This window comes from Buteo buteo, chromosome 7 (assembly GCF_964188355.1).
Source record: "Buteo buteo chromosome 7, bButBut1.hap1.1, whole genome shotgun sequence".
NCBI lineage: Eukaryota > Metazoa > Chordata > Aves > Accipitriformes > Accipitridae > Buteo > Buteo buteo.
The window spans coordinates 2,141,808-2,155,178 of NC_134177.1; the positions used below are offsets into that span (position 1 = coordinate 2,141,808).

The 13,371-nt window shown below is 42.2% G+C and overlaps 1 protein-coding gene across 5 annotated transcripts in view; it reads left to right on the plus strand.

The window, feature by feature from the left end:
* Positions 1–10,251, plus strand: part of LEKR1 (leucine, glutamate and lysine rich 1) — a 63,580-nt gene extending 53,329 nt beyond the window's left edge. For 4 of the 5 annotated variants that reach the window (XM_075031269.1, XM_075031270.1, XM_075031271.1 and 1 more), the window contains 3 exons: positions 5,460–5,612; positions 6,616–6,915; positions 9,630–10,251. In XM_075031269.1, the coding sequence (XP_074887370.1) occupies positions 5,460–5,612; positions 6,616–6,915; positions 9,630–10,043 (867 nt within the window). In that variant the 3' untranslated portion in view covers positions 10,044–10,251. The remainder of the gene's footprint in view (positions 1–5,459; positions 5,613–6,615; positions 6,916–9,629) is intronic. The other variant, XM_075031273.1, reaches the window with a different exon arrangement.
* Positions 10,252–13,371: the final 3,120 nt, after the last annotated feature.

The window sequence follows — 13,371 nt, forward strand, 5'->3', positions numbered from 1 at the left end:
ATTTGTTTCCCTACGTGTCTCGCAGAGAAGCATAGGAAAGCATATATTTAATATTGAAGTAGTTTCCCAGTAAAAACAAGGTTGGGCATTGTTGCCGCGAGAGAGAGAGAACGCAGAGCCTTCCTGCTTGTAGGTTAGGTGAACTGAAACTGAAGATTGCTATTTGTAAAACAAATCTATAAAATAAATAATAAACAGATGAGCAAAAATGTCCTTTTCTTAGAAGACAGGTATTTGCAAACCAAAGCAGAGCTAAACAAAAAAGCTGTTTTAGCATAGTGATTCTGGAGCTTTCTGGAGTTGTCGAATAGCAAAAGGCAGAGGAGCTGTTAGCCGTACAGCTGACAAGGAAGGTGAGAGGCCTGTGGATACCCTGCCTGGTACTTATGGCAGCTATGAACACAGGATACATGTTCATGCCATCCCTGGGATGATTCTGTCACTCATGGCAATAGGCAAGTAAGAAGTAACAGGATAGTTTTATCCTTTCCAAGTCCTCTGTGAACATGAAATTTGTTGTTGTTCTGGTATGAGCCCATAGTTCCCACTGGTGTCAGGACAAGTCCCCACATGTATGGAGAGTAAAACGACACTCCCAAATTAGCAGTGTCACCTAGCTCAAGACCTGAAGTACCTGGAGCAAGCGTTGCTTTCAACCTGGGGGCACAGGGAAGCTTGTGCAACCTGGGGTTCGGGGTGCGTGTGCCCCTCCAAGCAGCCTCCCTGCCGAGTGCTCGAGAGTCACCTGGTTGTGCCTGACGTGGCAGGCTGTGCGTGCCCACCGACTGAGCGAACAGCTCAGTGGGAGATGGGTATTAGCTTGGTGAGCATGTGGCTAATTACAGCATGGGAACCTCAGCAGAAGGTAGGTAGTGCTGGCTGTCAGCTGCAGCTGGGGGCTAGGAGAGGGGGCTAAGGAGCACCGTGGGTAGGTGGAGGGGTGTGGTTAGACTGGGGAATTGGGAAGGGAGACGTGGTAGCAGAAAGAAGGCATGTGGCTCGTCCATTTACTTGAGCTGGGGGTCCTCACAATAAAAAAGAGCTAAAGGAGTTGCGCAGTGAAAGTCCTGGAGCTAGGACAGACCTCTTGGGTGCGAAAGGCTTCTGCTCTTTCTGCTGACCTCTGGCATCACCAGGTCCTTTCAGGCAGTCACATCCTGCCAAATAGGCTCCTGCTAATGACTCTGCTGGTTTTTTTACTTGCCTTCCCTTCAAATCAGAGCAGTATGGAGATAAAGATGTCAGTGAAATTTACTGTGAAAATACCTCTGTATTTCATTTGAAAAGACTTGACACTCCTACAGCTTGGCTTCTCCTTTGTTATTTTATTCTTTGACTCTTATAAAAGTCTCTAAAGCCACTTTCATGTGCCACCTGGGGTCTTTTGGTAATTGGACGATGGTTCCTTTCACAGTGAGGAGGAAGGGGAAGGTGGGAGGGAGAATGATACACCTTCCATACATGCATGCTCCTTTATAAATGCCCATTTTTCCTTTACTTAATTTCTTTTTTCCTTCACTCATTAAATAAAGGCTACAGATGAGAAGGATGGTTAAAGTACAGCAGGAGGACACCCTGAATTTAGGGGGTAACTGGCTTGGTTGGGAAACAGAGTGGGAAAGAGATTAGGTCTAGTTCTGGTCCATGGATGTAGGATGCACCCTTATGAAAATAGCTCAGATGCAGGGCAGCACACCCAGCTGCGCACCTGCCCTCAAAGCACCTCACCACGGCCGAGCCAGTGCTGTACGCGTTGCACAGGTCTGTTCCACAAGCATAAACTCCTGTCAACATGTGTTTTCTTGTTAGAAGGGTTTCCTGCCGCTAGTCATATCTTGAACTGGTATTATTGCATTCTACAATGTTAGGTTATAATTGTTAGTCGTCTGTTAGTATGTACTTGGGTTTGGGGTCTTCTGTGGAAAAATATTTTCAGCTGATTTAAGAAATATATGTGTATGCCAGCTGTATGTGCTAATTGGATGGGTTTCTTAGCTAATTGTGCAGCTGGTTGGAATGGGGCAATGCTACAGCCCCTTGTTTATGGGCTTTGAGCAGCCTCACTGCGTAACAGCGATCTCAGGAATCATGACCTTTGGTTCTGCTCTGCACGACAGATCGCTTTTTCTTGGAGTTTTGGGTCATAGAATCACAAAATTGTTTAGGTTGGAAAAGACCTTTAGGATCACTGAGTCCAACCATTAACCTGACACTGCCAAGCACACCACTAAACCATGTCCCTAAATGTCACATCTACACGTCTTTTAAATCCCTCCAGGATGGTGACTCCACTGCTTCCCTGGGTAGCCTGTTCCAGTGCTTGACGGCCCTTTTGGTGAAGAAATTTTTCCTGATGTCCAATCTAAACCTCCCCTGGTGCAACTTGAGGCTGTTTCCTTTCATCCTATCACTAGTTACTTGACAGAAGAGACCAGCACCCACCTCACTACAACCCACTTTCAGGTGGTTGTAGAGAGCGATCAGGTCTCCCCTCAGCCTCCTTTTCTCCAGACTAAACAGCCCCAGTTCCCTCAGCCGCTCCTCGTAAGACTTCTTGTTCTCTAGACCCCTCACCAGCTTGGTTGCCCTTCTCTGGACACTCTCCAGCACCCCAATGTCTGTCTTGTCGTGAGGGGCCCAAAACTGAACACAGGACTCGAGGTGCAGCCTCGCCAGTGCCCAGTACAGGGGAACAATCTCTTCCCTGCTCCTGCTGGCCACACGATTTCTGACACAAGCTGGGATGCTAATGGCCTTCGTGGCCACCTGGGCACACTGCTGGCTTGTGTTCAGCCGGCTGTCGACCAGCACCCCCGGGTCCTTTTCCGCCGGGCAGTTTTCCAGCTGCTGTAAAGTTCTGAGCTGGAGACTCCGACTGGGATTGGAGTCCAGCTGCCAGTGTCTTCCAGTGGGATTTGGAAAGCTGTTTAGCACAAACAGCTGTGAGCGTGTAAACTTTGTTTTAATCTGCAACTTTTTCACATGAGCACCAAAAAAACCTCAAACTGAATATAAGAAATTACAACAACAAAAATCTGCGAAGGAATAATTTAAAATAGTGTTGAACAATAACTCTGACTTTTCTGATTTAAGCCTTACATAATTGCTGACTAAAATGACTGTCTGTCTTCTCTGGTTCAGTACGTGATAAGTGTCTGAAAGCTGTATTTAGTCTCAGGAAAATTTTTTGGGCTACTAGCAATTAAGATCAGTTACATTTCTTTTAAAACTTCTTAACATCTCTGTCACAGGATATAATTTTAGAATGAGGTCACACTGTCTGCATAATCACAATGTATTGTTCAACCTGACATTAAAATGAGATAAAGACTGCTACTAATAAGAGAGAGCAATTACAGTTTTGGTATCACAACCATTAAAATGCAGTGAACGGCAAGTGCTCTAAAAATGTTCTCGTCAGAAAAAAGAATCAGAAATGTGACAAAGTGACAAAGTTATCTTTTTCTTGGGTCAGTGTGCCCTTACATGAGTATAAAGTGTTCCAGTTTTCTATTTAAAATACAGATAAACCTTAAAATTGTTTTAATGGAACAACAAAAAAATCTCTTTTACAAAAGATTTTAAGATTGATGTAAACACTTGTTTAAATGGATTTTTAAAATATTAATTAATGAGGGGCATGTAAGTGGTTTTAAAGCAATTAGTAGCCATTGCGCTTTCTCTGAAGATCAACTGCCATTTTATTTCCTGTTCTGCTTATCAGCTTTATTAGCTTCAGGTGTTAAATGTGAAAAATGCTTGTATAATCTTCAAAATGAGCTCAGTTTTTTATACTGCCTTTATTTTTTAGTCTTTCTAATCAAGTAGCATCCAACATACGATCTGTTTCTATAATAATATTTAGAGTTAATAAATTTGTTTTTCTATGATTAGAATCCTAACTCCCGTATCTAATAATGTAGAAGATATATCTGTAATAATAATAACAACAATAATAATAGTCTACTTTGAGGATCTTAAAAATATACCAGGTTTAAGTTAAACCTTAGTGGGGGATTTGTGCCTATTCCATGACCAGAATTTGGTATATTTTGATTTAAAAAATAATGAAAATATTTTCAGTTTATCTTTTCCCCAAAAAGTGTTAGGGGGATTTGTTATACTTTCACTCATAATTAGTGTGTGAAATTAGATAATTGTAATTAAGCTCATTCTGGGCTTTTCTTCTTTTAATAATTTAAAGTAATTAGGCTAGTGTTGTGCATGTTTAATGTGCCTTTCATATTCTTTCAGCGTGCTACAGTTAAGTCCATTAGAATTCAGCCTGCAGAAATATAATATTAGCATACTGGGTTAGGAAGAATATTTTTCAAAATATAGCCTTCAGTATTTCCTCCAGAATCCAGGCTTTTATTTTCAGGAAATTATGGCTGAATTTTCGAACTGGAATTTGCAATATTAAATATATGAGATGCCTTCAAGACTGGGATATTTTACCCAGAATTTGCAACGCTTTCACTTTTCATTTCTCCGCTTTTTTGTCCAGCGCTCGTCCCACATACATACCATCGGTGCCGTGTTGTCTGGACCCTAAAAGGAGCTGGAGCTGCTCCTTGCCGCTCCCTCGAACCTTGGCTTGGCGATGGAGCCGCGTGCCGTCGGCACCGGGCGATGCTTGGAGAGGCAGGCATCCCGCTGATGCCTCGCCGAGAGGTTCTGCGGAGATTCCTCTGTATGCTCCTTCCCCTAGATTTCTGCTGTTTACAACGGATTTAGTGGAAGGGGGACACGTGATAAAATCGGTATGCGGTCCTAATGCGCGCTGCGCTTCTAAAGTGGAAGATGGCATGCGTGGAGTACGTGTCATCTGAGTGTGGTCCTTGGGAGCAGACAGACAAACATTTTATATGGTAATTCCTATTCCCCGACAAAGCTGAGTGGCAGAGCATGAATAAAAACTGGTTTTATAAGAAAGAGTCAACATCTTTGAATATTGAGCTTATGGCCCATTTTTAGCGCAGTAGATGTTGTTTACTGTGAAATGTATCATTTTGCTGCATTTGAAAATAATAACGGGCTGAGTTTTACCTCCAGGGCGAATGCTTCCAGCGAAGTAATCAGCTATTTTAAGAACCAGCTAAGGATTTTGTAATTTAGTGTTTTCATAGGGATTTAGCGTGAAGTTCGGCTGCCTAAATTTAGGCATCTAGCACCACTTGAGACACCACGGGGCTTGTAAGACGTCTTCCCGGGGCTGCCGGCTGTGAGCCAGCCCTGATGCTCTGCGGAGCAGGAGCCGTCCGTGCCGCTGTGAGCCAGCGGGAAGCGGGAGCTTTCCCTCGCCAGGCTCCAGTGGTTGCAATCATGCAGATGTGTTTGTTCAACGCCCAAAATTTCAGCCTGCCAAATTTCACATCACTTCATTTATGGCAGTGTGGAATGTGAAAAATATTTTAAGGTGAGTTGCTACATATTGTGAAAAAACACTTGTTCCCTAGATGGAAATTGATCTGGCTAAAGGTGAAGCACGACACAAAGAAGCGATTCTTAAAGTCAAGGAAGAAGCGAGGGTGGAACTAGACATTGAAAGACAAAAACAGCAGGAATTAATCACAAAATATCAGAGAGATCACGAAGAGCTCCAGAAGAAGGTGTGTAACACTTGAGAAAAGTTTTGTGGCAGTAGATAATGTAAACTTCTGAGAAACAGTATATGAAGGAGTAAAACCTTCTTTATGTGTAGTCCTGTATCTAGATGATACAATATTATTTTTTTTCCCAGTCTTAGCATATGTTTCAATTATTACTATTTTTTTTTTATGGAACGGGTTAATAAGTAATTATTCCACTTAGTTAAATGGTGTGGAAGTTCTTCCTTTACTCGCATTTTCTCTGCCCAGAGTTCATCTATGTCCATTGACTGTAGCTGTTAATTATTTTTAAACTGACATCATCATTTTTTAAAAGCTTTGGACTGTTTCAGACTATGACAGGTTGTCACAAAACCATCTGCACTGTTTTCTCCCTTCCCAAATTAGTTCAGCACGGATGGGCTAAGGTCCAGTGGCCAGTTAACTGCTTTCTTGTCTATATTGGTGGTTGCATCACATGCAGTTGGCTCTTCCCAGCTACCCAGCTGTACGGTTTTTGAAGTTTTATATAGAAATTGAAAACTGTACCTATAACCTTAGTTTTCAAAAGGTTTGATGCATTTCTTGAGAATTCTGGAAAAATCAAAGAAATTTGATGAAATTACATTGTTGTTTAAAATTTGTTACATTACACAGTGTTTTAAAGAGCTGAAAATAGCAGTTTGGCTTAGTTCACTTTACAGATATTTGACTATGATTTTAAAACCCTGAAGAAATACTAGCTTGCTGTAAAGAAGTTAAGTTTTTCCATTTTTACCTCTATTTCTTTGTTTGATCTTGGACATACTAATTAATCTCTTTGTTCTGAGTGACTTTTGATTAATTTACAGCTCTCTGATATCCTTTGAGGGTATTATGTAAAGTCAGAGCTTTTTTTTTTGTCTCTGAGGATGTTTGTTTGGGTTTTTTTCCTGAAGTCAACTTTTGTCTGATACTGAGTTCTACCTACCTCACAATATCCACTGAACGTAGACTAATGCAGTTTTTGTCTCCTCTAATGCAGATACCAGGATTAATATCCAGTGCCACCAATAGCTTAAGGAAGGAGACAGAAATTCTTGAAAAGAAGCTACAAGATGCCCAGATCAAACTTGCAGAGAAAGATGAAGATAAGGAAAAAGAAATTCAGAGCCTTAAAAGACTAATTACTGAACTTGAATTTCAGCTGACAATGGAAAAGAACAATAATGAATCATTTCTGGATAATATGAGGAAAGAAATTAAACACAAGTCAGATGAACTGGAAAAATTAACCCAGGAGAGGACACAGCTGATTCACAATTTGAGTCAAGTTCAAGAGGAGGTAGGAACATGACCGAGGAAATGCCTTGCTATTTTTACTTAGAGACATGTGATTTCTAAAATCATTCAAAGCATCTATATTTCAGACCCTGGTACTGGTTTAAAAGCCATTGAAATGAAAATATTTCTAAAACAAGTCCATCATAATTTCATAAATACAATGTATCACAAAATATGTGAAATTTTTAATTCAGCAAGCACTTAAACTAGTGTTTTATTTTTAAAAAATATAAATTTTTCAGGTCCTGCAAGACCTTTGTTTCCTAGTCTCTAGCCTTACATCATGCTGCATAAATATGAGTAAACAATAAAGCATTCCTCATGTTTTTAAAGCAGAAGACATGGACATTTCTCATTCTTTGAACCTGACAGCAGCGATCCTCCCAGTAATCTTACTTATTTTGGAAATCATTTGTAAGAATAAAACTTCATGCTATCAGTAGGAATGAGAGTGGACACAGTCCTGTTCTGAATGGCTTCTGGGGCAGAAATTGCATCTTTTAACGTGGGAGTATGTGTGTGCATCCTGCCGTGCTAATGGGGATGTAGCCCACTTCCCACCAGTAAAGCCACTTTCTGTAACACAGGAACACATAAAAATTGATCAAATGTGAAGAGAAATTTGACTGATGGATATTCTTAGCACAGGCATTTGCTGAATGTTTGGAATATAATGGGAAGGGAAGAGAGCGCTGTACTGCTCTATGAGAAATGTGAAAGCAGTGAAGCCAGGGACTGTAGATAAGATTAGACTGGAATGTCCAAAGTAATTAAGTGGCAGAGAAAATTGGTAAACAGTGGAAATGAAACTCTTCAAAATGAATTAGGGCTTGGGTTGATATTTATTTCTCCCTTGAAAAAGGTTCAGAAACACTGTGTTAGTGAAATTAGAATGATGTTGGCAGTCATTCTGTCCTGTACCTATGGAAAAGACTCTTGGAAAGACACGTACTCTTCAAGTATTTGTCAGGAACTTCAGCAGGGTAAGGAACACACTGTTATCCTCAATCATGAGATTCTGCCAGCTCTGCTTATGTGCTTAGTTTTCCCCATTCTGGAGCAGAGTTCCTCCCCTAATACAATTATATTAGGAAAAGGAGGGATAAGAGTGGTTGAAAATTGAAACTGGTTTTAATATAAACTTCGCATCAGGATACTTCCTCCGATTTGCCGGTAACGCTTTCCAAATAACTTCATGGACTAACAGTGACCGTCTGAGTGGCAGGGAAAGTAACATCTGACTTTCTTTCATTAAGTTGTCTGCAGAGTTAGGTATTCAGAGAGTAAGTTATTTTGAATATTTATGTCTCTCCCACTTCTACTTCTGCATGTAGTTATGTTCCTTCTCCAACAACTCCTTCACTTGCAGTTGGCACTGAGGTTAGATAGCCTGAGCAGAACTTCTGTGTTTCTACTCTACATCTGCTACAGGTGCTTTGACCAAAGTAAAATTTTAAAATCTAAAAAAATTGATCAACAAAGGACTTTTCATTTCTCCATCATTTTTGAAGTTTTGACAGGAACACACATGCAAAAATGTAATAGTTTTAGTAAGCTCTTCTTGGCTAAACAGAGCTTACCACCTTCCGCTTTAGTGGGAACACGCTTCTGTGCTCTGAATTTACTGACACTGGTATTCGCTCTTCAAAACATCAAAAAAGTACTATTGAGATTATCTGTCTTACACATTTTCTTCCCTGTTATACACCCACTGTCATAATCACATATGGAATTTCAAATACAAATGTTTGTCCTCACTTCAGGGTGATACATGACCTGACCCGGCATACAGCTTGTACTCTTAGCGCTGGAGAGGTTTACACAGAAAAGTTTGTGTCTGGGCAATGCGGTTGTGCACGACTGAGGGTGTTGTTCTCTGTTTGACTGAATCATCGCTCTGTGTTGGAGACTGCCTTGGTGGTTGCTTCCCTTCCATTCTCATGGACCTCCTGGTGTCAGCAACAATTGCTTGCTTAGAAAAACAAAAAAGTGGATATTTTCTGCTTATTTTAGTACTTTCAGTAGTTCTGACTTCTATGAATCAATTTAGTGATGTTGTCCGTTGTGGTTTTTTTACTTTTTGTTTCAGCTGGGAGCCAGGAAAATTAGCATCACAAATAAGTTCTACATAATATACCGACTTGGGGACTTCTGTAATACGGAAACAGTTTCAGTTGTCTGCTCAAGGCCCAGTACCAGTCACTTACCATTTAGGTATCAGGAATCACAGTGCGAAGGTTGTGAAAACCACTAGGCTGGAAATCATTTATCCCAATTATTTGGGAAATAGTAATCAATAAGGAATTCCATCACAAAAAAACCATCAGTGCACAATTATTTGTACTGCAGAGGAGGATAACTTCTTGAACACTTATAACGAAGTGGCGCAGTAATACTCAACCTCTGTCTGTTGCTTTTTCCTTTCCAAGATCAGCATTCCCAGTTTCCCCCTAGTTAGAGGATGGGCAGGAGATCAGAAGTAACTCCTGACGACTTACCTCATGTTTTCCACTGTCTCCTGAGGGAGTGAAGGGTGTGTGAATGGTGATGTATGTCCTTTGAGTGACTTTCAGAGAAACCAAAGCACAGGGAAGTGTTGAAGGGTTTGTAGGCATCAGTACCCTCCAGCCACCCTGCCTTTAGCCTGAGGAGTTTAATAGGCGCACTTTTTGACCAACAGCATTTTGTAAAGCCACTGTTTGTTTCTGTTTGCAGAACACTCTTCTCCAGGAAACGGTGCGCAGAGAGTGTGAGGAACGCTATGAGCTGACTGCAGCTTTGACTCAGGCCAGGGAACAAGTACTGGAACTAAAAAAGCTCAGTGGAAACTTCCCGTTATCGCCGTGTTCCCTGACTCAGGGCAGCCTAACCTCCTCTGCTGCCCTGCTCGCTGATTACGGACAGAAAAGCCGCACGAGCCCCGGCGCTGGGAAGGAAATCAATCTCTCCAGACAGTTTGGTATTTCAAGAGCTGCTAAGGCACCCACCTCCAGTAAGCGTAACAGCAGCGGCAGCATGGGCTTGCCGGCTCTAACCCCACCGCATCCTCCAAGAGGAAGGGCGGCTTCACTGAATGAGCCCAGGAGCAGGATTGCTGCAGTTATAAGACGACAACTGAGTCAGCTCTGACAGCTACGTACGCATGCATGGCACGTGAGAAACCATTCCAGTGCATCAAATGACCATTTACTTGTGGACCCCTAGGGTCAAATCTTAGCCGATGCAATTCATGCATTTCTACAACTGTAACTTAATTTTAAGTTTTATATATTTTTGATGCAATAATGTTTCTTTTACCATTGCATATCAATGTAATTAAATGCTATCAACATTTCAAGATTAGAAAAGTAAAAAAGAAAAAACATTGTCTCTCCAAGAGGAGCACATGTTCAATATCTGTAATTAAAATAGCTGCCAGTTCCAAATACTGTTTTCCCTAACCACTTTATTGGAATTTACCTATTTTGTGTGTTCTCCCATGTAACTTAATTGCTTGTTTCTGGTGTAAAAAAGTGATTTGTTCAGTTAGAATCAGATTTTTGCAATGATTTAACTGAGTAGTGTTATATTTGCAAATATTTATGCTTAGGTCAGTGAGACTCGCTAGTTGTGGAGTATATATCACTCAGCATGAAAATGTGGCAAATCTGTGCGCTCAGTAGACTAGCCATTGGCAGGGACATAGTTTCCTCTGTGTGCAAGTCTTCAAGCTGTACTAATTAACAAGGAGTTGAAGACTTAATATATTTTGTCCAAAAGATGGTTGCCTCTTGAATTTCATCGGAAAAGTGTCTTTTTGTCAAGCATAGTTTTTAGCTTCAAAGTAGACATGCTGGTGTTCTCTGCAAAATTGTTACAGAGGAGGATCAATATTTTTATTTGCTGCTTGATGCATGGAGCTGTGGTTTGTTTTGGGGCATGAAAAGCCCAGACAAGTCTCGGTTGTCGTTGTTAGCATGCAGATGCTGCAGAAGTAGCTGCTCTTCGAACAAGGCAGCTCTGCTGTTGGGGCAGTTTGTCAGTGCGGAGCACTGGCTGTGCTAAGTGAAACAGTGATGGGCAACGCAGACGCAGTCTGAGATTTTACTTACTGAGTCACCAGATACTCAAGCGTTTCGGTCAGATAAGCCCAAACAGGGCCAGTCTGGTGATAGTCACTGGTTCTGGCGACAGCCCGGTGGTCATCAGACCAGGAGGGGCGATGAAGCAGGCCAGGTCAGCCCGACGAGTCCCTTGGGCAGAGGTAGACCTACCGTACCACGTAGAAGGTAGACCTACCACACCATGCAGAAGGTAGATCTACCACGTAGACCCAGCTCGGGCGAGGGCTGGGGCCAGGGCAGGAGCTTGAAGCTGAGCTCCTGGCCCCATGGGAGCCCCCAGCACGGGGGGGGGCTCAGACCTGCTGGTGCCCCCAGCGCCCCGGGAGTCACTCTCTTGGAAGACCACCATGCATCTTCTGAGACCATCAGCTCTGACTTGGACGGAAACTTCATGGGAGGTAAGTTAGAGGGGAGCATTTTGCAGACTCGGAGCGTGCATATGAAGAACTGCACGACTGAAATTGCTTGCTCCTGTTTCAGTTTTGGGACTGGGCTTGCTCTTCACTTGGAGTCATGGAGTTGCTTCTTCACAGGCCACTTTACTTGTAAACCCAAATACGTTTATAATCGCACCATGAACCTCAACCTTATTATTTCTGAGTGATGAGGTAGTCCTGTATGTGACAAAATGAGAGCAATGTCTGCAATGCTGGAGAAAATTAGAAAAGCTTTGCTGAGTCTGATGGCATGGCAGGGAATGCATTTTATTCAATAACATCAGTGGAAGAAATGACCATTGTAGATTTAGCCTCTGGAGCTAGATTTGAGAACACGCTTTGTCTTAATCAGCTTCTGTTCCCAGTGAAACCAGCGGTAAGCCTTACCTGACTTCAGTGGTAGCAGAGTTTATCCAGAAGCTCAATAATCCTCTATTCACAAATTCCAAAAGCAACAATAAACCAGAATTACAGCAATTACTCTGGTAGCTGCTGCTGTATAGCAATAGCGTACACACTCTGCAGTCAGCTGGCAGATTGCACGGACCTGAACTTGACAGTCCTCTATGCACTGACCTCAGAGAAACTGTTAACAAAAATCAGCTGGTTGGGGTGCATTAGAACCGCAGACAAATAACGTCCCCAGGAGAGTGTAGACTCAGGTTGGTGGAGGTCTGAGCCTGAAAATTCACCTTTCGGCTTTCCTCAGCTTTGGCTCAAGAGGAGGGTCTCTGCCTGCTGGGAATGAGGCCGGCTGTAGCTCCCAACCCAAGCGTGTCCTGATAGGCTCTATCCTCCCTATGCTCAGTGGAGGCTTGCCCAGTTTACTAAAATGGGATTATGCTCAATACCGATTGACTAATTAATTGGCCAATGGCAACAGTGAGTCTTAAGCCCAACCAAGATACCTGGGAAAGTGGGAACTGTCTCCGGGACGTGCTGACTTTGCTCAGTTACTCGTATTTTTCTTAAAGATGTTGAAAATTGGAAATGTCAAAGATGTTAAAGCAATTCTACTGAAATGCAAGCCTCAGGAAATTTGTTTTTCAGCAATTCTGCATGTGCAGAAAGAAGGGATGGGAAGCACTCCCAAAAGGTAGTTTGGAGTATGGCCGGATGGTCCCCTTCTCTAATCAGTGGTGATGCTGATTTTATTTTTATTTTTTTTGTTTAGGAAAAGTCCTGACTTCTTCAAGCTTGAAAATTGTTATTCCACTGTCCGCCCACAGTCTTCCTGTGCTGAAGTAATAGATTTTCATTGAGGCAGTTCTTAAAATGATGAGCTCCAGAGCTGTTATGTAGATTTTTCATAAAATTTTTAGATGAACTTCAGTTGTTTTTTACAGTCTTATGAGAATTTTTAAATAATATAAACGCAGTAAATGCTATTACATAATTTTACGCCCTTGTATAGCTATGGAACAGGGGTCACGGTGAACCCTGTGGTAGGTGGTGTTATAATCTGGAATTTTAATATTGGAATGTTTATATCGAAGCAAAGGTGGGACGTTTACCTGTGGACCATTCTGCTGGCTGGAGATGACCGCTGCGCAGTAAGGGCTCTGTGCACAAAGCAAAGCCAGAGCACGGATGCGGAAAGCAGCCTGTCCCCCTCTAATTCTTGCCTTCGGTAAGAGAGTATCCCTAATTCCGTATTGTAGCAGCCATTCCTCCCCTTGTGCTGCTGGGGCCGTGCAAACAGGTCAGATTTAAAATCTGGGCTCTTGTCCGCTGCTTCGGTGTTTTTGTCCTGTAGCAGCAGCAGTAGTAAAGAGTGACTGCGTGTTCATAAATCGTAAAGAGAGGGATAGCATGTAAAATAATGAGAGCAGTCACAGAAATAACATTTCTAGCATGAGGGAGTGTATAAATCATGGATCCAAACCAGGCACAAATATTTCCCTTATTTCCCCTCCC